General features: G+C 40.3%; 1 protein-coding gene across 1 annotated transcript in view; it reads right to left on the reverse strand.

Moving 5' to 3' along the window:
* The window catches only part of grip2b (glutamate receptor interacting protein 2b), a gene marked incomplete at its 3' end in the record, with an annotated part of 209196 nt that overhangs the window by 52153 nt on the left and 132212 nt on the right, over window positions 1–24831 (reverse strand). The window contains exons 2-4 of the mRNA XM_042495597.1: window positions 5961–6038; window positions 635–770; window positions 309–454 (exon numbers count right to left, since the gene is read on the reverse strand). Coding sequence (XP_042351531.1) covers window positions 309–454; window positions 635–770; window positions 5961–6038 — 360 coding nt within the window. The remainder of the gene's footprint in view (window positions 1–308; window positions 455–634; window positions 771–5960; window positions 6039–24831) is intronic.

Genomic DNA, 24831 nt, shown 5'->3' on the forward strand with positions numbered 1-24831 from the left:
TTTTCCTGGTGTTTAGGTTGCCAATAGCGATGCTGCAACCACCATCTTTCTCTAACTCTACAAGGTGTTTAAGTTGGCTTTCACCACAGCCTAAAAAAGTTTATTTAACAGACTCACAATCGTTCTTTGGTCCCATCTATCAAGGTCAACATGTGCAGATACTGAAGGATTTTAAAAACATTTGTCATGGAATCATTCAAAATCGAGCTTTGTTGTTGCCTTTTTCAATGGACCTTGCTGGAGCTTCATGAGCTTATGACCCTGAAAGCTATGTGGATGTTTTTGCATGGAGCCAAACTAAAATGTACCTGTGGGGGGCAGCTCATACTCCACCTCCAGCAGAACTCTCTCTCCTACGTTCTTCAATAAACTGATGATCTCTTCATGCCGCAGTTTGGTCAAATTGATGCCGTTCACCGACTTGATGTAGTCACCAACATTTAGCTGGTCGCTTCTGCACAGGAAAGAAATCAAAGTGTGTAAAAGCGTCCACTAACAGGCGAAACAACAAGATGCACAACGATTTAAAAATGTGGTAGTTACATTTACGCTGAACATTATTGTGAGATGTTATAGAGAGTATCAAGAAAGTATGAATGTATTTCCTCATCTTCTTTGTTGGTGTGGCACCCACCTGGCCGCCAGGCCTCCAGGCCGCAGGTTTGATACCCTCGGTTTGCCGTCCTTGTCGGTTCCTCCTGAGATGGTGAGGCCCAATGTGCTGCCTTCTTTCTTCACCAGCTCCACCATGGTCACCCCCCGCAGAGCTTCTAACCAAAAACACACATACACATAAAGACAAATACACACACACACACAAAACAGGGAAAGAGAAGGACGTACACACACACACACACACACACACACACACAGACAGATGTGTACACAGACATATACACACACACTCAAACACACAAATACAGCAGAGAGGTGAAAAGTGGTTAGCAGCTGCCCTCTGTCCATTCTGATTCTGGATTAAAGGGAAGCTGAGTTATAAGAAAGATGAATCAGAAGATGTTTGCAGCTGTGTGTCCTTGAGTGCGACTCTGATCTCCTGTCCGCTCAATATAAGAGAGCCAGCCGAAAAGACTAAAATGTAAATGTGAGGATTAGATAAGATAAGCATCAGTTAATGAGATTTAACAAAACCTGAGTTTTTCACGTGGAAAAGCCTCGAAAGGTTAAAGCAGATCATCAGTAACGGCTCATGGTCACATGACTTTACATCAGTGATACTTAACTTACAGCCCACGGGGCAAATCTGGCCCCTGATAGGGTGCCAGGCGACCCCCCCAACCATAGTCAACTGCCCAATGAAGATAAAGTGATTCACACTAATAATTTTTTTTGTATTTTTAGTATATATAAGGTGCCAGAGTGCATAAAACAGCATTAAATTGGGCTTGTTTAAAGGTGCCAGTGGAGAATCCCTGTAGCCCTCGACAGAGGTCCTTGCTAAGCCCCTAATGTCCCAAAATCCTATAAACATCCTAAAATCCTTGATATGTAGTGAAATCCTGGAAATGTCCTAACATCATTGAAATGTCCTGAAACCCTTGAAACATCCTAAATTCCTAGAAATTCCCTAAAATCCTAGAAATGTCCTAAATTCCTAGAAATGCCCTAAAATCTTAGAAATTTCTTAAAACCTAAGAGATTTCCTAAAATCCCAAAATGTACTGAAATCCACTACAAATCCTAAAACCTTAAAATGTCCTAAATCATAGAAACATCCTTAAATCCTGAATTCATTTCAAGACATGATGTGGACCATGATACACTTAAGCTCTTGATAGGAACAAAGACTACTGATAAACTCTGAAAGAGTCCGTCACTTTTGTAAAAAGTGTTAAACTTCAACCCTCCACAGAACAGGATGAGTTCTCTGTGAACTGAACTGCGGATCACAAGAAACCACTAATTTATTTCAACAAGAGGACAATAAACTATTTCACAGTACTACATTCCCTAAACACTTAATTAAGCTACTATGTAAAGAAACGCACCACTAAAAAAAATGCACATAACCTCTTTTCTGACAGTTATTTACTGAGCAGACCGGCTATTCTGAGGCTGAGTCGAGGCTCGATGAAGTAAACAACTTAATGGGCTGACTGGGGAACGCTGCCGCAGAGTTCACTTCACCTTCACCCTTCTGCTGCTTCGAAATCAGGAGTTCATGACAAAGTTTGTCCACGGCTGTGTGAACTCTGACACCATGGTCCAAACCATCAACCAGTGTTTGAAGAAGGCACCCACATGCATGTGTAAATAATGTAAGGATCAGGACTGCTAACAACAGACGGGACACGATGTAATACGCATATGCAATACTCAACTTACGGCCCACGGATCAAATCTGGCCCCCAATAGGGTGCCGTCCGGCCCACCAACCAGTTTCTAATTCACAATTAAAATACAGCGATTCACACTGCGAATTGTTTTTGTAATTTTAGTTTACATAAGGTGCCAGAGAGCATAAAGCAGCATCAAAATAGAGCTTGTTTATCCAAGAAAGTGCCAGTGGAGGATCCACCGCACCCTCCGAGAAAGAGCCCAGATAAGCCCCTAATGTCCTTAAATCCTACAGATATCCTAAAATCGTACAAAATGTCCTAAAATCCTACACAAGTCCTAAAAAATGTCCTAAAATCCTAGAAAATTCCTGAAATCTATGAAAAGTCCTAGAATCCAAGACACTTCTTAAAATCCTAGAAGCATGAACGGGGCTGCTGTGACTGGCCGCTGGCCTCTCGTCATTTTGCAGATGTGGCCCCGTCCTGTGTATGACAGCGAGAGTTGAGCATCGCTGTCATACACTTTGAATTTTGCATAAAATCTCCTTTAAGGGTTTTAACATGAGGCAGCTAGAAAAACTTTGAAGGGTAAAACATAATAAGGCACTGATGTAAAAAGTAAAAATGAAAGCACTGAGCTGTGCTGATAGACAGCTGTATCTCCATTTGTCTGTATTTGTCAATTTCATTTACACACACACACTCACACACACACACACACACACACAGTGCTGCCCACAAATAGCTGCCTGTCATTCAGTCTCTATATTTTTTACTTTCACACACACACACACACACACACACACACATGCGCGCATGCACACACACAGACACACACACACACACACACACACACACACACACACACACACACACACACACAGACACACACACAGACAGACACACACACACACACACACACACACACACACAACACACACACACACACACACACACACACAGACACACACACACACACACACACACACACACACACAGGTGAGATGAAGCCTTGGTGTGATAGATGGCTAGATTAGGTAAATCCCTCAGGCGACACTGAAGATCAGTGAGGTGCTTCACACAGCAGTTATCTCTGTTAGGTATTACAACACACATATTCAATCACACACACACACACACACACACACACACACACACACACACACATTATCTGCAGAAAGGCACTCGTTCATTCATTAGCCCTCGGTTCGTATTTGCATAAAAACGCTTTTACAAATGTAGTTTGATGCCGACGGATGCTTCTGAGCTGAATCCGTCACAAAATGAGTTTTTCCTCCACAGATGCAGAACTGACCATGTTGGGATTCATAAAGTTTTATCTACCATTTCAATTTAATGCAGAACACACAGGAGCAGAATTTGTACACCAACAGAAAGAAACTCATAAAACGTTTTTTTTATCATCCAAACAAAGAACGGAGGATGTTATTTTGCATCTAATGTAATCAGGCAATCTCTCTCTCTCTCTCTCTCTCTCTCTCACACACACACACACACACACACACTGAAATACATATACTTATGAAACTGTACTCAAATAATAACTGTAAGGACACAGACAGTCAACATCGATGCTGCTCTGGAGGGTGAATGAGCCAAACACTTGTCAGTGGATACCTGTGAAGGAAGGTGACCCTGCAGCAGAGCATGGAGCTGAGTTACATAACTGTGCATCAACGAATAAAGATTGATAAAGAGAAGAGAAATATATATATACATTTTTTTTTAAATAAAGAAAAAGGGGGGAATATACAGAGACAGACAGAGAGACAATGGGACACACAATGGAGGGACATGCTCAAGGTGACAAGAAGAAAAGAACCTGGGTGAATGTTTGATGTGTAAAATAAATTCAGGTGAAAGGGAAACAGAGAATATAGCAAAGGAAACTAAAGTTTAATTTGAAACAGACCATAATTTCATCCTGGGACACTGTGCTTGAATCTGACGACTTGAACACAATTCTCTTATGTTATAAAGAAAGTTTTGAAGGTTGTTCTTTTAGATTTCTCTAAGGTATCTGACATAAGTGGCATTAAAAGCAGCACAAAAACTGTTTAATACCTCTGTGGATGATACTGCTCTTTTAAAGGGAAATATTTCCTGCTTAAGGAATACTTCACCCACCAGATGATCATTTATATGTATAGATTACTCATGCATTCATTCATTTTCTGTAACCACTTGTCCTCGCAAGGGTCGCGGGGGGGCTGGAGCCAATCCCAGCTGTCATCGGGCGGAAGGCGGGGTAAACTCTGGACAGGTCGCCAGACTATCGCAGGGCCGACACGTATAGACAGACTAGATTACTCATGTTACATTGAATTTGTGTTTTTCTTGCATGCCTCCACCGTGAGTGAAGAATGTAAAAACTGAGAAAATTCTTGATGATTTCGAACAAAAGGCGCAATTAACGATAGCAAAATTAAATCAAAACACGTTTACACACTCTCACACAACTCCAGTAAAATCCAAGTCTCACGTATCCAGTCGTATTCTCAGTATTTCCAAAATGCATGCATTTTCGCTAAAACCGTATAATTTTAAACACACAGGTGAAGAAGTGCTCCTGGGCGAGTACACACATTTAAACTCTGCTCATGCATTCCAGTGAAGAGTTAAAACACACAGCTCTGCAGCTGGCAACTTTTGTGAAAATAACTTTTTGTCAACTTTTTTGAAACTGTCTCGACATCCAGAGATTAGTGCGTGAGACAGATAATCTGTGAAAAAAAAAACGCTTTCCCCTGCCGCCTGCTGACGAAGGAAAACAACCAATCAGAGCTGAAAAGTCTCTAAAACATCATGTCAATCGCTGCTCATGAGCTGCGGTCAAACTAGGCAGCGCTGATCAAATATGAATCAAGATTCTGTTGCTGAATTGACGTTCTCATATTTCAAATATGACAAAAAGTGATTTTTTCACAAAAGTTAGCAACTACAGCTTTAAGTAGTAATGTTTTAGAGAAAATACATGTGTTTGGGAAATAATGAGCATACGACTTTATAAATGAGACGTGGATTATACCGCACGAGTTGTGTGTGAGTCTATAAAGATGTTTTGATAGTTTTTCTGTGGTTAAAGAAGGACCTCTTTTACTCTTACTCTAGAATTTTCTCTGTTTTTGGATTCTCTGTTCATTGTGGAGGCGTGCAAAAAAACCAAATTATTATTTTTGAATTAAACATAGGTATTTGAAATACATAAATGTTTATTTTGTGGAATAAACATTCTTTTTTAAATGTATGGGAGGCTTAAATCGATGTATAAGATGTCATCTCATAAGAATAAAGTGTTGTGTGCGACAGTTGGCACTCGGAGACACTTTCTGAGCAAACACATTTAATGGCAGACAGCGCGGGACCATGCTGTTATCAGGCTGTCGTCAGGTCACCCTGCCATTCAAGCACAAAGTACAGCACGATCTGATAGTGAACCGAAGAGAAAATTATCCAGTTTGGAAAGCGGGAAGCTGTTTTTGTAAATGCCTCAAGCTAATTAAGCAAATTGCTGTCATCGCCAAATTCTGCTTCAGGCTTTTGTCTGAGAGAAATTATGATAAGAGATCATTATGATGCTTAATTGTGGTGACTGAGTTTGAGTAGTTTCTCAGCATTACAGACAGATATAGACGGATGTACCTGGTATACTGTGTCTTCTGGAGGCCATGGTCTGTTCTGGTCCAGAGATATCCTTCGTTTTTCCATAAGGCCCGTCATCTAAAAAAAAGAGACACACGTTAAAGGTTTAGAGGAACAAATGCACTTTTTTTTTAGTTAAACTCATTAAGATGTGTTAAATGTATTGGATTGAGACCTTTGAACTGGCAGAGGTCCACAATGTCCACAAAAATCTGTTGCACATACTATCTTCATATTGTATTTTTTTTATTATTTTAGGATGCCTCCTAACATCAGGCAAGGGACTACTGATGAAAATTAGCTCCCCAGCGATTTGTTTAAATGCAGATTAATGTACATTTTCCCTTATTAAATAAAAAATTGCATATTACACAGTGACAATTTGACACATGCTTTCTTTTTGAAAATTCTACGACTTGTCCAGCTGTTAGCAAGAGAGGAATGAGTGTTATCCCATCACCTTCTCCACCAAAAAAAACCCCCAAAAAAACCCAGCATAATTAAAAATGTCAGACTTTGGAGAACAGTTTTTGGAGCTGAAGAAGGTGACCTTAGATATAATCATAGATATGAATCTATGATTTTGTCTGGACTTGAGTGCTGCTGGACTGTGTAACAAACTGAATACAGTTACAATGTTACTTTCCTTCTCTCTTTTTTTTCTTTGTTTTATTGTTGTTTTCATTTTTATTACTTTATTTATTCACTTGGGAGGCGAGGGCATGGGGGTATTTGATCTGTTGTTTAGTAAGTTTAGATGACATGTTCACTGTTGCATCAGTTGTGCATATTGGACTATTAAATGACATCATACGATGCATTCAGAAATAAAGCATCCGAAAAAAAAAAAACAAGAAAAGAAATGCCGGACTTTGTTCTCAGATCAAAACATGAAAACACACATGCAGAAGTGATTCAGGCTGCTGCTACATTCACTCACTCATCCTTGAATGCATTTCTTCTCTCTCTCTCCATGAATCACATCTCAGATCTTCCTTTTCTACGCACTGCTCATTTGGTAAAAACAAGCAGCGACTCTCTGCAGTACACCCACAGACTGGTGATGAACATAATAGATAGCTGTCAGTTTATTAGACTGTGATCTGAGCTCTCTGGCTGCGCTCTCTGTGCAGCTGCACACAATGAATGAGACGACCAGTTTTTTTGCATTTTCCTTTTTAAGTTGCAAAAGAACCAAAGCACCATTCTCAAAAAAAAAATCTTCTCCAACTCACTTCCTTTTGTAGTTTGTAATTATTATAGACTGAAGTAGGTCAGTCGTGAGGATAGCTCTTTTTATTGTGGATTTAGTGTCTCAAGAACCATCCACCCATTTTCATTTGCTTATTTGAAGCCAGGTTGCAGAAGAAGAGGGCTGAGCAGGGTACTCCAGAAATTCCTCTCCCCAGCAACATTTTCCAGCTGCTCCTGGGGGGCCGGAGGTGTTCCCAGGCCACATATGAGGTGTATGATGAGTCCAACCAGTTGGACATGCCCAGAAAACCTCTAAAGGGGGGCACCCAGGGGGTATCCTGATAAGATGTTCAAACCACTTAAACTGGCCCCCTTTTGACGCAAACACAAACATATTTATTTTAATCCAAACGCTGATCTTTTCCTGAACCTAACCGAGTAGTTTGATACCTAAACATCTCCAATTCACAACATTAAATAGAAGTTATTAGGTATAACTCCAGTTTCATAACAACACCTGCAGCTGACAATCTCCAATGGTCATATTTTGTTGTTTAGGGAGTCAATGGCAAATGGCGTCTATTGCTGTTTAGGTATGAGGACCTGTTAAAGTTAGAAAATCCCTCAAGCCTTCAATAGATTAAAATGATCAATAAATGGACCATGGTTCTGTATTCACTTTATTGCCTTCCCAGCGGTTTCTTCTGCTGTTAACAAAACACTTATTGCATTGCTTTAGGGAAGTGATATTCAGCTTACAAATGTGGCCCCTGATAGGGTGCCGGGTGGCCCCTTAACCATTTTTTAATCCACAATAAAAATAAAGCGATTCGCTATTGTTTTTGTGCTTTTAGTATACATTAGGTGCCAGAGTGCATAAAACAGCATTAAAATAGAGCTTATCTATCAAAAAAAGTGCCAGTGGAGGATCCCCCGACAGAGGTCCTGGCTAAGCACCTAATATCCTAAAATCCTAGAAATGTCCAAAGTCTTGAAATGTCCTAAAATCCCCAAAACATGTATGAGGCTGCAGCCTGGCCCCTGTCATTTTGCAGAACGGGTCCCCAAGCGAAGCAAGTTGAGTACCCTTATTTGGGGACAGCAACATTATTGTGTTCACTGTTAAGTTGGTCAAACAATTTGAAATATATCACACGGTCTGGGGTGCCGAGAAACCAGAAATCCCCAAAGCATGAATCCAAACAACTTTGGCGAGGCCCTAAACTTTCATACAATGCCACAGGATTTCCACTTGTCGAGCATAAAGACGCGTGAGGTTGACACGATGCAGCAGAGAGTTTGAAGTCTGACAATGTGGAGATGAGCCTGAAATTACACATCTGTTCATTATTATCAATTTTTTATCAGAGATCCACCATCCAAGTTTTCTGAACAGCTGCAACATGCTCTCTAAATGCTGCGTCAGGGGCGTTTCCTCCCTGACAACTGTAAGATTTGCAAAAATTGTACAAAAGCACTGTATAAATACTTGAAAAACCTCAGTAAATCTACTAAGCTCTACCACAAGTCCACTTTGTATATACGACCATGTAAGATGATTATGTGCGAGGAAGATTTTACCGGTACCTGCAGTAACAGGTTGTAACATTCACTGTTAAAACCTTTCAGCACTTTGGTGCATTGCTAAATTCGCTGTGAGACAATTAGTGAAGTGTTGATGAGGTTAGTCTCCTCCCTGCTTGGCCATCAGTGTTAGATGTCACTGGGGGGAACAGATGTCCTGTTTTATGGTCTCTGGCAGAGGCTTTGCGGCAGAGACGTGTGAGGATTTTAATATCTGATAAATTATGAATTCGCTTCTCCTCGGATCTCAATAGGTGTCTGAAAATACACTTTTACGGCTGAATGAACTAAAATGGCCTGCAAGAAGTCATCGCTTCCAAACTCTGATGCTAAATTCCCATTCTAACCGATCATTTAACCAATCAGGGTCATTTTAGAGAGGCAAAAATCGAGGTCCGACATCCAATGGAAAATGCAGGCAGAGATATTGACATGTCCACTCGTCTAAAGTGCAGCAGTAATCACTGTCCTTTCACACAGCCGGTGCAGGCTGGCACATTTTTGAAAATGACAGGAGAGCTTTTGGACACGATGTCGTGGACGTGAATCACCTGGAACCAGACTGAGAAAATGAAATTCAACAACAGAGCTGCAGTCTCAGCTTTGCAGCTGTGAACCTGTTTGTAGGAAATAAATGGCAGCCACAGTTTCCTGTAGCTGTTGTAGGTTTTGCACATCGGCACCATCTACAGCCAAGAAATATAAGAGCTCTGAGTATTTGGACACACAAGCTATCTGCATACAGAACTCGTTGGAGGTGAACTGCGGTTTGCAAGCGAGCGGGAGCAGGGGGTGAAGTGGGACATATTCCAGCAGCCTTCAGTACATGAAGACACTGAAACTGTCACATCCTGATAGATGTGATTCCGGTTTGTTAAAATGTTATCAGAGCCAAATATCAGTTTGTTTGCAGTCTACAATTGTAATCGTGATAACAGAGGAGCCTATTAGAAGTTTGCAGGCGATCTGTAATTTCTGTTCATGGTTCAGCTTCCATTTTTACATAAATTTCTCATGAAATCAACATCAAATCAGTTTGCTGCTGTATAGAAATCAGCTGAGCAGACCAGTCATTCTGAAATACACATAAAAACATTAAAAACAATGGTCTGATATTTAAACACAGAGAGAAGAAATAAGAGAATAGCTTTCATTAAAGGTATCATCGCCTAAATGTTCACGTCAGAGCACACTGAAATCAAGTTGGACACAAAGCTAACAGCCATGCATTGTGTTAGCAGTGATGGACTTTGTGCAAGCCTGGCTCATCTGAAACGAGCTTCACGTGGAACTTCAATCAATGAACTGCTCTCTTTTTATTTTTGGAGCTGTAGCTCTGATTTTGTCTTCTAGGACTGTCCTCATTACACAGCTGCAGGTCCAGAGGAAAAAAGATACACAAGTGTGAGACGAAGAGGTCAAAAGATAACCGTAAAAAAGAAAATACCATAAATTAGCAAATGGCTGACCAGGATATTGGTCTTTTTTAATGATTTGTGGTTACATACGGTAAAACTTAAATTAATATTTGCTTAAATCACTGAAGTCAACGGGATTATATTTGGGACAGGCGTCTATGGACAGACTTTTGATCCCTTTCAAAATAAAACTGTTGCTCTGCAAAGATGGTATCAAAATGTTGATTTAAACCTTTTTTTTGTCTTTCTCTTGTTTATTGAGCCAGTGTTACTGTCGTCTTTGGTGCTCATGGTTTCAGTAAAATGAACTCAATCATTTATTTATTTATTATATTTGTATGCACACGGTCCAAGCAGCTAACTTAGATTATCTCCAGCAGGTAGCCACAAACTCGGTTTTATACATCCGAGGAACTTCTATAAAAAATAATTTAATGTGTAGCCGCTCCCTGTTAGTAAAAGTGACTAGACATTTAATTGGACTGAGCTCATATCTGAAGTGCTCCGGTAATTTATGTATTATTAAATATTTACATAATTAGATTAATGTCCATTTGAGGCGTTGGTGAAACATCACAATTCAGCGAACATTTGCTAAAATAAATTATTATGACTTTCTTTGCCTGTAGGAGGCGACGTCGACACAGTTTCTAAATTGCTAAACCAAACTTTTTTTAGGCTGATATGTGTTTAACTGGTGTGCAACAGATTTTGGGTGAAGGATCACTTAAATATTTGAACAATTTTCTTACTAAATGTTTTAGAGGTTATAATTTTAGTTATTAAGAAGTCACGAGTGTTTATTCTTGAGCACTTCTAGTTTTCAGAGGACGTTTTCTGAGGTCTCATCTATGATGAATGTGGGATATTAAGTATTTTGCTAACCCAGACTCTATAACTCAGTCTGACAGCAGCTGTGACAGCGGAGGAGCAGAGGCTGTTGTTGTTGTGGCTCTGAGGGGAGAGCGGATGTGTCCTACTTTACAACCTCTGCTTCATCAGAGGGGTGGGAGAAGTTTAACAATTCATAAGCCAATTCTCAACGACTTTCACACCCTCCTCCGAAGTGTCATTAAGTTGCATTATAATCAGGAACAATTACACCGTGGCTTAAGCAGAACTGTCTCTGCTAAACTCGCAGAATAAATATGTATTTTTAATGCTTTTCAGCACCTGAAGCAGCTTTTAAACCAGCTTACCATCATCAACCGAGTTTAGCAGTTGGAACGGATTTTTTTTAAAAATGTGTCCTGCAAAATCCTTTATCTCCTCAGCTCATTTAATTCCTTAAATTACTTCCACACTGTTCTGCAAGTAGACCTTCAAGTCTCACTTTCACTGTGACAAAGAAGCTGTAATGCTTTTTGTTTTTTGTGTTTTTTTTAGCTATTGACTCAAGCTCCTGTATAAGACACATTTCATGATACTGTCACCGAGCTTAACGAGTGGTTTTAAATTTTCTACCCTAAAAAGACTTAAATCCTACATCACTTGCTTATTCACCCATGTGAAAATCTGAACTGACAGAGTTATTAACATAAAAGGCTGAGCTGGTGACCAGCAGCTAACAGTGCTAACTCCATGAGCAACGGTAAACTAAGGCAACTGTGCTGACAGAGCTAACTGTTGCTCAGGGTTGATCAGGGTTCCTACAGCCATTGGAGCCATTGGAAATAAAAAGAACCCAAATAATTTCTGTTTTTACAGTTTCTGGCTGTGATAAATGGTGTCATTTTTGGTGAATTTTAAAGAAAACATTTTTGATCTTTTTTTTTCTGGTAATTCTTTTAGGAAAAAAATGTTATTTTTTCTTGAACAATTTGGTTAATTTTAAAGTAAATTTTCTTGGGATTTTTTTTTCTTTCAAAAGTTTGGGTGATTTATTTATTTCTCTTTAAAAAAAAAATGTGGGCGAGAAAAAAAGGTGATTTTTAAAGAAAACATTTTCTGAAAATTCATCCAAAAATACATCATTTATCAAAGCCAGAACGATGTAAAAACAGATATTATCTTTGGATTTTCCATTTTCCACTGATCTATGAACTCATCTTGTTATTTTGACACTTCCTAAACTTTCAGGGTATATTTGGTTTCCAAACTCTATGACTTTTCCAGGTTTTTCATGAACATATGAACCCTGCTTCTATATGATTTCTATATTCTCATCTTATTCTTATAACCTTATCTTCCTCAACACAAAGTAATTACACCAAAAAGTCCAAAAGCCTCACTATATGAAGCTTTTCCATACAACAAGTAGTTTTTCCTTCCTTCCAGCAGCTTCAGTATTTGAAGTGATTTCCCTCCAACAATTTCCATGCGTGACACATTTTCCTGCCATCCAGCACCTCTGAAATATGCAGCTCTCTCCCACCGGTACTGCTTAGGAATCAGTTCTCTCCCCAGTAGTGACAGTTGGAAAGGAGGCCATTGTTGTTGTGTTTCGGAGTTTAGCGATCTTCACAGAGGTGTAATGAGTTTAATAATTCATAAGTTGTGGATTCAATTTTGCTTTAAACCGCTTTCATAAGTTATCTGGCTGGCTGCTTTTTCCCGCTGTGGGGCTGTCACAGGCATAATGGACCCCAGAGGCTGCTCATCAGCGTGCACACACACTCACACACACACAAACAGGAACACATGCACACAAACTAACATGCACGGCCTCTGGCAGCACAGACTGATGCTACCCAAAAGGATTTAGGCACCAAATGTACACCTGCATGAGCACAGGCACCAAAACACACAAAATAGACTAAAAATGTGTGTATTCAAGTCCAACACGCACTGTTATATAAACACAAACTAACACACACACACACACACACACACACACACACACAGTGAGACATAAAGAACTCTTGAGGCATTTTGGCCATCTCTGTCTCTGTGACTGGATGTAAGACAAACTGTTTTAGTCACAACTTTCCCCCTCCAGCAGCATGAATCCTCAGCTCTCGTCCTCCAAACCCACAAATTTCCCGTGCCATATTTCTGGTGGCTGAGGTATCAGCACGCTGCAAATATGTGTGACACAACACGCTTTTGGAAGCATAACACACGCTCTGTTAACGCTAATAGTCTTTTTGAGTGGATATACAGATCAGCTTCACTCTCACACATTTCCCTTTATAAGGTCTCTTTTCCGCTGCCTTTTCTCTGCGTTCTCCAGCTCTGCCTGATAAATTAGCGTCTCCTGGTGAATAATTTGAATGTGATTAGGCTAATGACTGCTGGCGCTGTCAGCTTACTGAACAGGTTGAGTTATAGACGAGGCGTCGGGCCAGATTTTCCCCCTGCAGTCGAAGCACTGGCATTATGCTTACAGCATCTTTTCAAACAGAGACGGTAATGACTCCTGCTTGTGCAAGGTGGGTTGACAGACTAAAGGATGGATGTCATCATAAAGATCTGACTAATTATCCTACAACAAGTTCAGTTACAGCAATAATGCTGCGAGAGCGTGAATGTATGCTTTGAACCAGTGATACTCAACTTATGGCCTGCAGGCCACATCTGGCCCCTGATAAGGTGCAGGATGGCCCCCCATTCATTTTCTAATTCATAATAATAAGAACATGAATTGTTTTTGTACTTTTAATATATATATATGATGCCAGAGTGCATAAAAAGGCATTGAAACAGAGCTTTTTTTTTTATCAAAAAAGTGCCAGTGGAGGATCATCTGTAATCCCCAACAGATGTCCTATCTAAGCCCCTATTGTCGCAAAATCCTCAAAACATCCAAAAATCCAACAAACATACCATAATCCTAGAAATCCTGAAATTCTAACAAGGTCTTAAAATCCTTAAAACATCCCCAAATCTAAGAATTGTCCTAAAATCCTAGAAATGTGCTAAAATCAGAGAAAGGTCCTTAAGTCCTAGAAATGCTGTAAATCCTACAAAAGTCCAGATATTCTAGAAATGACCTCAAATTCTAGAAATGTCTGAAAATCAAAGAAATGCTCAAAAATCCTAGAAATGTCCTAATAACGAGGAAATTCCTAAAATCCTGTAAACATCCTAAAATCAAAAAAACAGTCCTGAATGTCCTGAAATTCAAGAAATATCATAAAATCCTAAAAACATCCTAAAACGCAAGAAATGTCCTAAAATCCTTGAACCATTCTAAAATCCTAAAAACCTGTGTGGGGCTGCTGTGACTGGCCCCTGGCCTCCTGTCATTTTGCAAAAGTGGCCCCCAAGCAAAGCAAGTTAAGTATCCCTGCTTTGAACTTTTCAACTTGTATACAGTATTTGAGGACACAGCTGAAGGTTTTCTTTTTTTCAGGCTGAAGTCAATCAGTCTGTCATATACTATCTTTGATCGAGCAAATTCGATCATACAAATGTTTGATGTTTGGAGTTTTTTGACACTGGCCCGGCTCTACTATCTACTAACTGAAGATGACGCGTTTATTTGTCCGCAAGACGAACACAGAGCCATAACAATCCCTCTCTGTTGGACAAGGAGCCAAAATGCAGCAGTAGTTCAGCAGGAACACCATAAAAATGGTCTTTCTATACCAGAAACATTCGTTACAGAACGAAGAATTTATCTTCTGGCAAACACACAATCACACACATAAGTCCAAGTACAAACTACAGGTGCAGCATCTTCTGCTTGTTTTACAGGGTGTAGGTGAAAAATTCCACCGCTCAGATTAAAAACATCCTGCTTTATACAAAAACACCTTCTAGGCCTGTGTTTCTGTGTGTGTTTCTGTGTGTGTGTGTGTGTGTGTGTGTGTGTGTGTGTGTGTGTGTGTGCGTGTGTGTGTGTGTGTGTATCTGCCTGTGAGTGTGCAGGCATGCATGAAGAGAATACTAACAGACACTACTCTGTAGAATCTTGCAGGATTCCCTCAAGCTTTCAGCAAACCTTTACACAAACACACACACACACACACACACACACACACACACAGACATTACGTATACAGTATGATGACACACAGAGTCTCTTTGTCCTCGGTGCAGGCGGCTGCTGAGGATGAGGCTGCACTGTCGTCACCTGAGGTTGAAAGAGATGTGATTGCTGTAGTTTGTCTCCTTTATAATCCTGCAGCTGTTTCAGGTTCTCCTCAACAAACTGCACAACATGTTTGAGCAGAGCGTGAGTCTTCATAACTCTACAAAAGTTTCAAGAGATTTCACCTAAATGTCCGTGTGTCATGAGGGAGTCATCAGTGTCGCGTGAATCAAGAGTCAATCGGTGAAACCAACAAAAGCTGATAGAAGAAAAAACTGCAGGATATTATGAAAGCAGATATGTGGTTTTAGCAGGATTTCAACAGCTAAATCAGTAAAAAAAAAAATCCACCTGCTTATCTTGAAATCTGTCTGCGATCTAATAACTGTCGGCACCGCCGATACGGGTACGCACATCAGCGTAGCGGCAGCGTGAGGACGCTTTCACATTACTGCTTAAGTTATTCATACAGTCAGTTGCCTCTGCTGAGCGACGCTGTTTAAAACTTAGGCTGATTAAACGAACATCCATACACACATCCTGTTCAACATCGGGACAGGAAAGTCTATATGTTCTTGCTGTCATCAGTGTCACTGCAGACGTCGCTCAGAAGCCGTCATATAAACACCTTATTAACAACCTCGCAGCAGGTAATGCAGACGTGTAATGCCCGCTCTATAGCTGTTCTGCAGGGGAACATAGATGCTTGGCCAGCAGTGGTCCAGATAACATGCAATCGATCTGCAGTCTAAAAGCCGGCTAATAATGCTTACGATCAGTTATTTCTCAAAAAGCTCAAACACCAAAACTGTCCAACGGCGAATTACCAGTCAGTCAGTAGATCCTCATTTTACTCTTCTTGATTCGTTTTTAAAAAGTCTGTGTGAACAGACATCAAACCAAAACTAAAATGCAACAATATATATTATTTTTCCTTCCTGGTCTGGACCAAAATGAGCTGAACTACATTTGTGAAAGCAGCCTTAGATGACAAGATTGATAAATTACTGTTAAATTTAAACGTCTGTCCATTTCCTGTCAATGCAGCTATGAGACATTCAGCTTAGCTTAGCACAACCAACAGAAGCAGGGTGAAACTACAGACTATATATAAAGGTGGACAACATGTCCCCACTTACCCCTGCTATGCTTAAGCGAAGCTAATATATCCCGGATACAGTCACTGTCATTTTGCGATATCTGCAGTGGGGGAGTTCCCGCTAAAACACCCGTCCAACCGATCGTGAGAAGCTCCATTGAATGTGAGCGCATTCACTGGAGCTTCTCATAAAAACCGTCTCTCGAACAAACACCAGGGTGATGAGAACTACTTTCAGAGACAGAAACTGTCTTAGGAAAAAAATTATTGGACATGTGCTTTGAGTTTTTAGTTTTGCCCATCACCCATATACTAACCTGGAGGGGCGGGCTTTATGACCTATACTGCAGACAGACACCAGGGGGCGATCGAGACTGAAAAGCTTCATTTCGGGGAGCTGTCATGCTGTCCATCTTTATATTCAGTCTATTGGTGAAACAGTTCGCTCAATCAATGTTTAATCTTCTAACAACTCCTTCCTCTCAAGCTGACAGCGAGTCCATTAACAAACATGCACACGAGCGGAAACACTGACCTGCATATGCATCAAGTTAATCCACATTTTGCCTCAAGGTCACTGGAAACATCCTAGACAGGCAACGGGCCAGACAGACATAGCTCAAGGCCGTCCTCAACAACACACACAAACACGCACACACGATTTCACACAGATGAAACACAAAAGACACATGCGAGCGCGCTCTGACAGACACTCAGGGCGATATCACATAATTACACAAACACATTCAAACACACTGTTTCCCTTGATGTGTCTCGCTGCCTCACAAACACACACTTGTATAGTTTGGCCAGAGGGCACTGCTGTGCTAGTTGCAGCCGCTGTGACCTTACATTATCTTTGAGGACTGCGGACTCTTCTAGGTAGAGTGACGCACACAGTTTATCACATTCTTTTTCAGATACATGCAGACTCGCAGCTGAAACACACTTATAATACACAGAAAGGGTTGCAAATTATATGCAAAGCAAACGCAACTGTAGCAACAGACACACAACCCACTCACACATTCATAAAAAGATTAATAATGTTGCCTGCATGCACCCACACAGCTTGTTGCATGTGTATTTTAAGCTCACAGCACATGAAATTGCCATGACAGGTATTTATCACGTAGACACGTAACCGAAAACAAGTCACAAACAGGCAAACATACATGTGCGTGCACACACATACAGAACTCTGAAGTGATTTCTCTGTATGTGACAGGGATGAGGATGTGTGGGCGGACCTGCGTGGTGATCAAAGTTTCACCTCACCACGATGTGACACACACACACACACACACACACACACACACACACACACACACACAAAGCCAAAACTGTTGTCAGAGTATGGCAGTGCCACTCTAGATTAGCATGTGTTTGTGTGCTTTTGTTGATGGAAACATGAAATTGGATGAGTAGCGTGCGATGACTGCGATGTAGTCATAGTCACAGTAGTAGACTATTCAAAATAAGGTTGCTCGGAGCTGAGTTTATGGCGCTGAGGCTCTGAGGTTTGCAGATTGGGTTTTTATAAAATTGATGTATTGATACAAGCCTGATTAGTGGTGTTGAAAAAAAATCACAATCAGCACTGTGGCCTTCAGAGTGTTGTCAGGGTGCTGTCTAATTCTTGTTTGATTAGATCAAGGTGTGTATTTTGAGTATTGTGGCAGAAATTGGGAATATTCCTGTTTAAATTTATAAACTTTTTTATAAAAAGGGGCTAGAATTTGATAAGTATTCAAGTACGACAAGTATTCTTTTAAGACAAGAAGTTCTTACGTTTGTTTACTGAACATGTCCGATGGGCATTCGGGTGTTGTTTTTTTGCTTACCTTTTTCTCCTATTTCATTTGGCATGTTTGAGATACAGATCTAACTACTACCAGGAAATAAAGCTTCGGGATGAGTTTCTTAAATTTTATTTTTCAAAACATCTCATTCGTCAAATATCGCCGCTTTGACAGTACTTTTGGCGTACGATCCGAACGCGCTGTTTTATCTGCAGCCTGCAGCTCTGGAAAAAAAGCTGTTCTACAACCTGTTTGTGCTCATTCCAACTTTCCCTACTGCAAAACAGCAACAGGTGACTAAAAACACCCATGGTTGGTGCATAAAAAGCAGTCTGTAAAAGTGGTCTGCATATCACATACTACGTCACTTTACAAATATTGATATGAATGAAATGTAAAAATGTATCTGAGGTGCGCAGAAATGTACAATGCCGGCATTTTCTTTTGGCTGCTAGGCTTATATTACCACAAGAAATATTCTACTATCCACTTTTATTACTTTATAAACCACATTGATACCATAAAACCAGGTTTTCAGAGCACCACAGAAAGATTTTGTCACAAGATTCACAATTCAGGAACCTCATCCTCAGTTGTTGTTTGTTTAAAAGTCCCATTTCTGAGTTTAGGACCCCAAAGTGCATTTTAGCCACCTCGGAGGAAATGAACAGCAACACCTTTTGAAACATACAATGCTAGAAACTGTGAAGAAGTGACACAAAAGGATTTAAAACTGCACTTATGAAATAAGTGAACCCTTTCAGCTCGTCCCAGGGGTTTCTGCTGCAGCAACAAAACATCGATGCACTTTTATAACAACAACAGCACTCTTTTTCTCCTCTGTGAGAATTTAAAAGTGCGTTTCATCTGTGAGCAAATCATGAGTTGGATTAATATGACCTAGAAGATATGAAAAAAGCATTTTTTCATGTGGTGAAAACAGAAAACTCTTAATGAAAATATCCAAACAACGACGTGTTTGCAACAACAAATGGATGTCCAGAAGGTATAGCACTGTGCACAATAGTACATATTAACATAATAATGCTGCCTATTTATGATGTTTTGTTGTCTGAGTTAATATGCAAAATACAGTTGAATGAGCTGAAACTACAGGAGAGTGCTGTGTTTTTGTTGGGCAGCTGCCAGGTGCTAACGCCTGTATTAAAAGTGAAGCAGGCGGCTGGTGGAAAAAAAGAGCAGCAATACTGAGCAAGTCTTATCTGGCAACATAAAAGAAAACACAAGATGCTATTGAAAGGAGTTGAATTGAAGGGAGTAATGCACTCAGCCTTTTTCACTTTTTAAAAAGAGGCATTTAAGCCGACACACCATTATAATCAACCAACTATTCAGCGAGCCTCCAGGTAGGCGTCACAATACAGCGAGCTGCTGAAGAGTTCAGATAAAGGCAGAAGCACCTGTTCATTCACAGCTACAATACAGAGAGATTGGCAGAACAAATGGCATGAAAAATCCTCTGATTCTAAATACAAACATTATTCTCTAAGAAAAGGTGTCAAATTGTGCATAAAATCATTACTTTTACAAAAGTTTCACATGAAGCAGCCAACTCTATATGCTCATTTTGCAGACTCACATTTTAACGCAATTTAAAATACAAAACTTCCTCCAATAATGTAAAGTAAATTGTCAAGTCTTTGCTTCTATAAATTTGCAATATGTTCTTGTGGATCAAAAATATACCATAGACCAGTGATCCTCAACTAACAGCAAGCAGGGCAAATATGGCCCCCAGTGGGGTGCCAGGTGGCCCCCCAACCATTTTCTAATTCACAATAAAAATTAAGTGATTCACACTTCGAATTATGTTGTACTACACTACATAAGGTGTCAGAATGCATAAAACAGCATCAAAATAGAGCTTGTTTATCAAAAATATGGCAGCGGAGGAACCCCCACACCTCCACAGCGGTCCTAGCTAAGATCCCAGTTTCCTAAAAAAATCCTAGAAATGACCTAAAATCCTAGAAACATCCTTAAATTTTAGAAATGCAACATCCGAGAAATCTGTATAGGGCTACTGGCCCCTGGCCGCCTGTCATTTTGCAGAAGTGGCCCCAAACCATACAAACCATATTGGTTACTTTTTGCTGACCTTATTCGTAAGTCCACTGTTCAGGATCTCTGGTTTGCTCTGGTTTGGTCGAAATAAATCCTTAATTCACCAAGTGAGATGTAAAAAACATGCACTTATTTCCAACGGTCTCTCTCTGCTTGCTTGCCACCGGCTGTTTACATTCCTGTAACTTCTCCCTCCTACAGTAGGTGTCGCAGTGTCTTTCAACTCTGCTGCCTGTTCCAGCAGAAGATTCACACTTCCAATTATGTTGTACTACACTGTGGTGGTGTGTGCTGTGCACTACATACAATGAGTTTAATGGTAAGAGAAACACATGTATTTATGACGGAGTTGAAAAACACCGCTAAATACTCTGGAATACCATGATACTGCCCAAGCCTAAGTATAATTATGCCAACTGTTGCCCTAAGGACACTTCAACATGTGGACTGGAGGGGCTTATGATCGAACCATCAGTCTTCCCATTAGTAGACGACGCTCTACCTCCTGAGCCACACCAGTCTTATCCACTACATTTCCATCCAGGAGAGGTTGTTTAATCCCAGTATCAACTCTTAGAAATGGCATTTAGAGCTCTTATCTGTTTTGCTGACAAAATGTATACTATTGAAATAATTCTCCTTACACAACGCATGTGTCACCATCCTGAAACATGTTTTTATTGTGTAAATAACGTTGGCAGAAAACACTCATGGAGTCATTATACCGATGACCTATTTTGTCATTTAAGCATGAGGACATGTTGTTCACACACAAGTACGGCAGACCAACTCAAAAAGATTGTGGATGTCTCCAGGTACCAGTGTGTGTGTGTGTGTGTGTGTATGCACATCACGTACATTACACACACAAACACACACACGGGCTCTGCATTACTGAATGCCAAGGCGTCTGATTGCGGTCATTATGATGCTGAAGGCAGTGAAGATGTGTAATTAGCCATTGTCCGTGACAACGCTGGCAGACAGTGTAACTGTGTTTAATGCACACACACACACACACACACAAAGAGAGAGAGACAGAGAGGAGGGAGAGAGAGAGAGAAGACAAAATAACACACATATGAGCGTATAACTCCCCACCTGCTGAGAAACAAAACACAGACAGGAAAAATAACTATAAAAAACAAAAGACATGATGTGCAAAATTTATGTATGTTAAGTACACACACACACACAGAGTAACACAAATGAACTCTGTCACCGGTTGCACAAATTTTATCCTTATCCACCAACACTCACATACACACACACACACACACACACACACACACACACACACACACACACACACACACACACACACACAGCCTCTCACCCACACATATAGAGCGGCTATGGAAGGAACAAGCTGTAATTAGGGTGCTTAATGGCTTCTCTGTTGTGGTTAATTGCAGCCTGTATGGATCTGGTTGGGGGGGTGAGGACAGGGAGGAGGTAGGGGTGAAGATGGGTGTCACTGCCACTTTAATGATCTCATGTGTTTTTTTCTCTATGTGCTCTCTTTTTCTCTCAAAGCTCTAAACTTAAATTGTGTGAAACTTTCGGGCGACGACACAGAGCGCTCACTGATTGGAGGAGAATCAGCCTGGAAATGGATGCACTGTCTGTATGAAAGTCTCCATGTTGGCTGACACGAAAATTTCAAACACGTTCTCATCCAAAGTCGTCACATGTTGCCGCTTTGCAGTGGACATCTGTACCTACATATTACGCTCTAAGTGTCCTTCTGCATCTGCAGTTGATGCTCAATGTGATGTCAACAAATTTACATGGTGGGACGACAGTGCATGTGTTTATTTTACAAAAACAAAAATACATAGTAACCAATGCCTGGATGTCAACAAATGCACATGCTGGCACAGATGGTTGGGATTAGGCACCTAAGGCACATGATAAGGTGTATAAAAAAACAAAACAAATTCAGACAGGTTGCAAACACAAAAAGACTCCTGCATGAAAGTCCGGGGTTGGTTGGGCCCGCCCAACGCTCTAAAGGGACCTTTATCCTTCTTATATTACGTTGTCACTGGCAGCATTTCAACCTTATACCACTGAACAGGATATCATATTGTCGTGACAGGTTCTGTCCAGCTACATTTTCAGTCTCAGTCAGTCTTTGGCGGCGTATAATAACACCACCTACGGTTACTGCCAAACACGTTCTCAGCAGACACCATCCAGCGGTGTATCATGCAGACACAAAAAGTGGCTTTTAGCATCGGGATGTTATGCTGAAAGCACTGCAAAAGGTGCAAAATTTGACAACTTCCGAATGAGATTGGGCTGACATTTCCTACATAATCATTGCACCACTTTGCAGAAGGAAATGTGATCTGTAGTGTAACGTTTTGTTGATTCGTCCATCCACCCTGACTTTTTCCCAATGTGGACTTTAACACTCTGTGTCAACTGAGATTCTTTTTTGGACAAACAACAGTCATAATTCCTGCAGCTGTGGAGACATAGTTTTGGTGCACTTTTTGAAAAAAATGATGCTGTGTTTTTTCTTGGGCGGATAGTCTCTGTCATCTACAGGTCTATGATGTGATATGAACTCTCCTGCATGAAAGACTGACTCACTGCTCACTTATTCTCCACCTAAACGTCCACACCCTTCATCTTTCTAACGGACACCAGTTCCTTTACTGGCCCTGAGTGTTGGCGCGAGAAGTAAACAGTGAAGTGCAGAAATGTCTAATGTGAACATAACTGTGATGAATACTGGGCTGATAACCCTGTCGCCAGGCATTGTACATTTCTGCAAACTTTACATTTGAACAACACTGTGGTTAACATGCGGTTAGGTTTCGGCACCAAAACCCACCTGATTAGAGTTAGGAAAAGATCATGTTTTGGCTTCAAATACACAGATTTTGGGGGCAAAATCCCTGCTAGAAAAGCAGCATTACCTTGTTCAAAAAACAACTTTGTTTCATGGCACAATCCTGGCAGGAAAGGCAATAATGTCTCAGTAAAAAACAATTGCTTTTTGAGGCATTATCCTGGAAGGAAAAGCAGCAATATCTTGGTAAAAAGCAACTTTTTTGGGCACTAGTCTAGCAGAAAATGCAGTGATGTGTCAGGGGAAAAAATGCTTTTCACAACAATATCACAGCTGGAAAAACTAATAGGTCCCAATGGTGTCTAAAAAGCGATTGTAAATGCAGTAAAAACTAGTTAAATCACAACAGTTTTTGCTGTTAGTTGGTCTGAACAGTGATATGTAGCTTGGCAGGTGTCTTGCTTAGTTGAAACGCCATCCACCATCCCCTCCACCTCCCGATGACATCAGCTCACACACTACGTCAGCGTTAATATGATATGTATGAAATGCACAAAAGTAAAACACTTGTTGTTTGCAGAAAAAAAACTTTGTCTTGCTGGGGTTGAAAGTCTGTGGACACCCTGACAGACATTATATAGATTATTATACTATCCAACTTCTGCTACTCACAATCACCAGAAACTCAAAACTTTACACCAAAATCCTGAGAAAAGACCTACTGCTTCCCGACATTGCCAACCATCTGATAATAAAAAAAATAGTCTTGTGTTTGTGCACAACTTTTGCTTTTCAACTGCTCGACATATAATATGTCACTGAACCCTCCATAATCGGAGGCAAACCTCCCTTAAAACATGACGAACAAAAGGAAAGCTGGTTTTCAAAAAAAGAGAGAAACGGCTTACAGCTTACGAGGAGCAGGCATGAGGAGAAACAGCTTGGCAGGTGCAGGGCAGGAAAAAAAAACATCAAAAACTGCTTTGAAGTTACAGTTTAGTTTCTCTCTGCCAACACTTCTATGCCACAGATCCAACATGATGCTCAGTTAACTCTGTTGACAAGGTTCAGCAGAGGGCCGGCGGAGGCAGACAGATGAAAAGATGAAAATGAGAGATAAGTGGGTTTTGTGGAGAGAGAGACGGGGCCTTCATTAATAAGTCACATGGTTTGGTCCCTGTCAGCTGCCATCATGTACCTGTGCAGCGCTTGTAAGCCGCTTGAGGAAAGAACGTTATCTAAATGCCTCAAAATGTAAATGACAGAGGGAGAAACTGCAAATGGCATTAGGACACAGAGAGAAATTTGTATTTGTAACTACATTTTTATAATACAAACCTGGAAAAGTCATGGAATTGGAAAATGGAAATTTCCAAGCCTGCAAAAGTTTTGAAAAACTAAAAGTACCCTGAAAGTTTCCCAAACCTGTATGATAATACACAATGTCTTCAAGGTCCATCAGGAATTTAAAAATCCAGTTTCTGTTTATATGGTTTCCGGCTTTGATCAATACTGTCATTTTGCATGCTTTCTATTAAATCACTAAAATTTGTTAAAGAAAAAAGAATTCGCCAAAAAATTTCAAAGAAAAAAGAAACTCCAACTTTTTTCCCCTAAAAATTGCCATACATTTTCAAAGATAACGAAAAAAAAATCGCCAAAAATAGAGAAGATGACTGTTTTACAGAAAGAATGCCTTCATGTTTTTTTTAATCAGCAGTAAAATAAAAACAAAATACAGCCATTTTAAGTTGCGTGCCCCTGTCCTAATGCCCAAAAAACCCTGTAGCGCCTCCATGTGCTTTGAAAATGATTTGACATGCCTCCCTCTTTTTGCACAACCGCCTAAATAAAAAAGTCTCTAAATTATATTTAAATATTCATATTAAAATATATCATAATGAATAAGAA

The sequence above is a fragment of the Plectropomus leopardus genome, chromosome 2 (assembly GCF_008729295.1).
Source record: "Plectropomus leopardus isolate mb chromosome 2, YSFRI_Pleo_2.0, whole genome shotgun sequence".
Taxonomy (NCBI): domain Eukaryota; kingdom Metazoa; phylum Chordata; class Actinopteri; order Perciformes; family Serranidae; genus Plectropomus; species Plectropomus leopardus.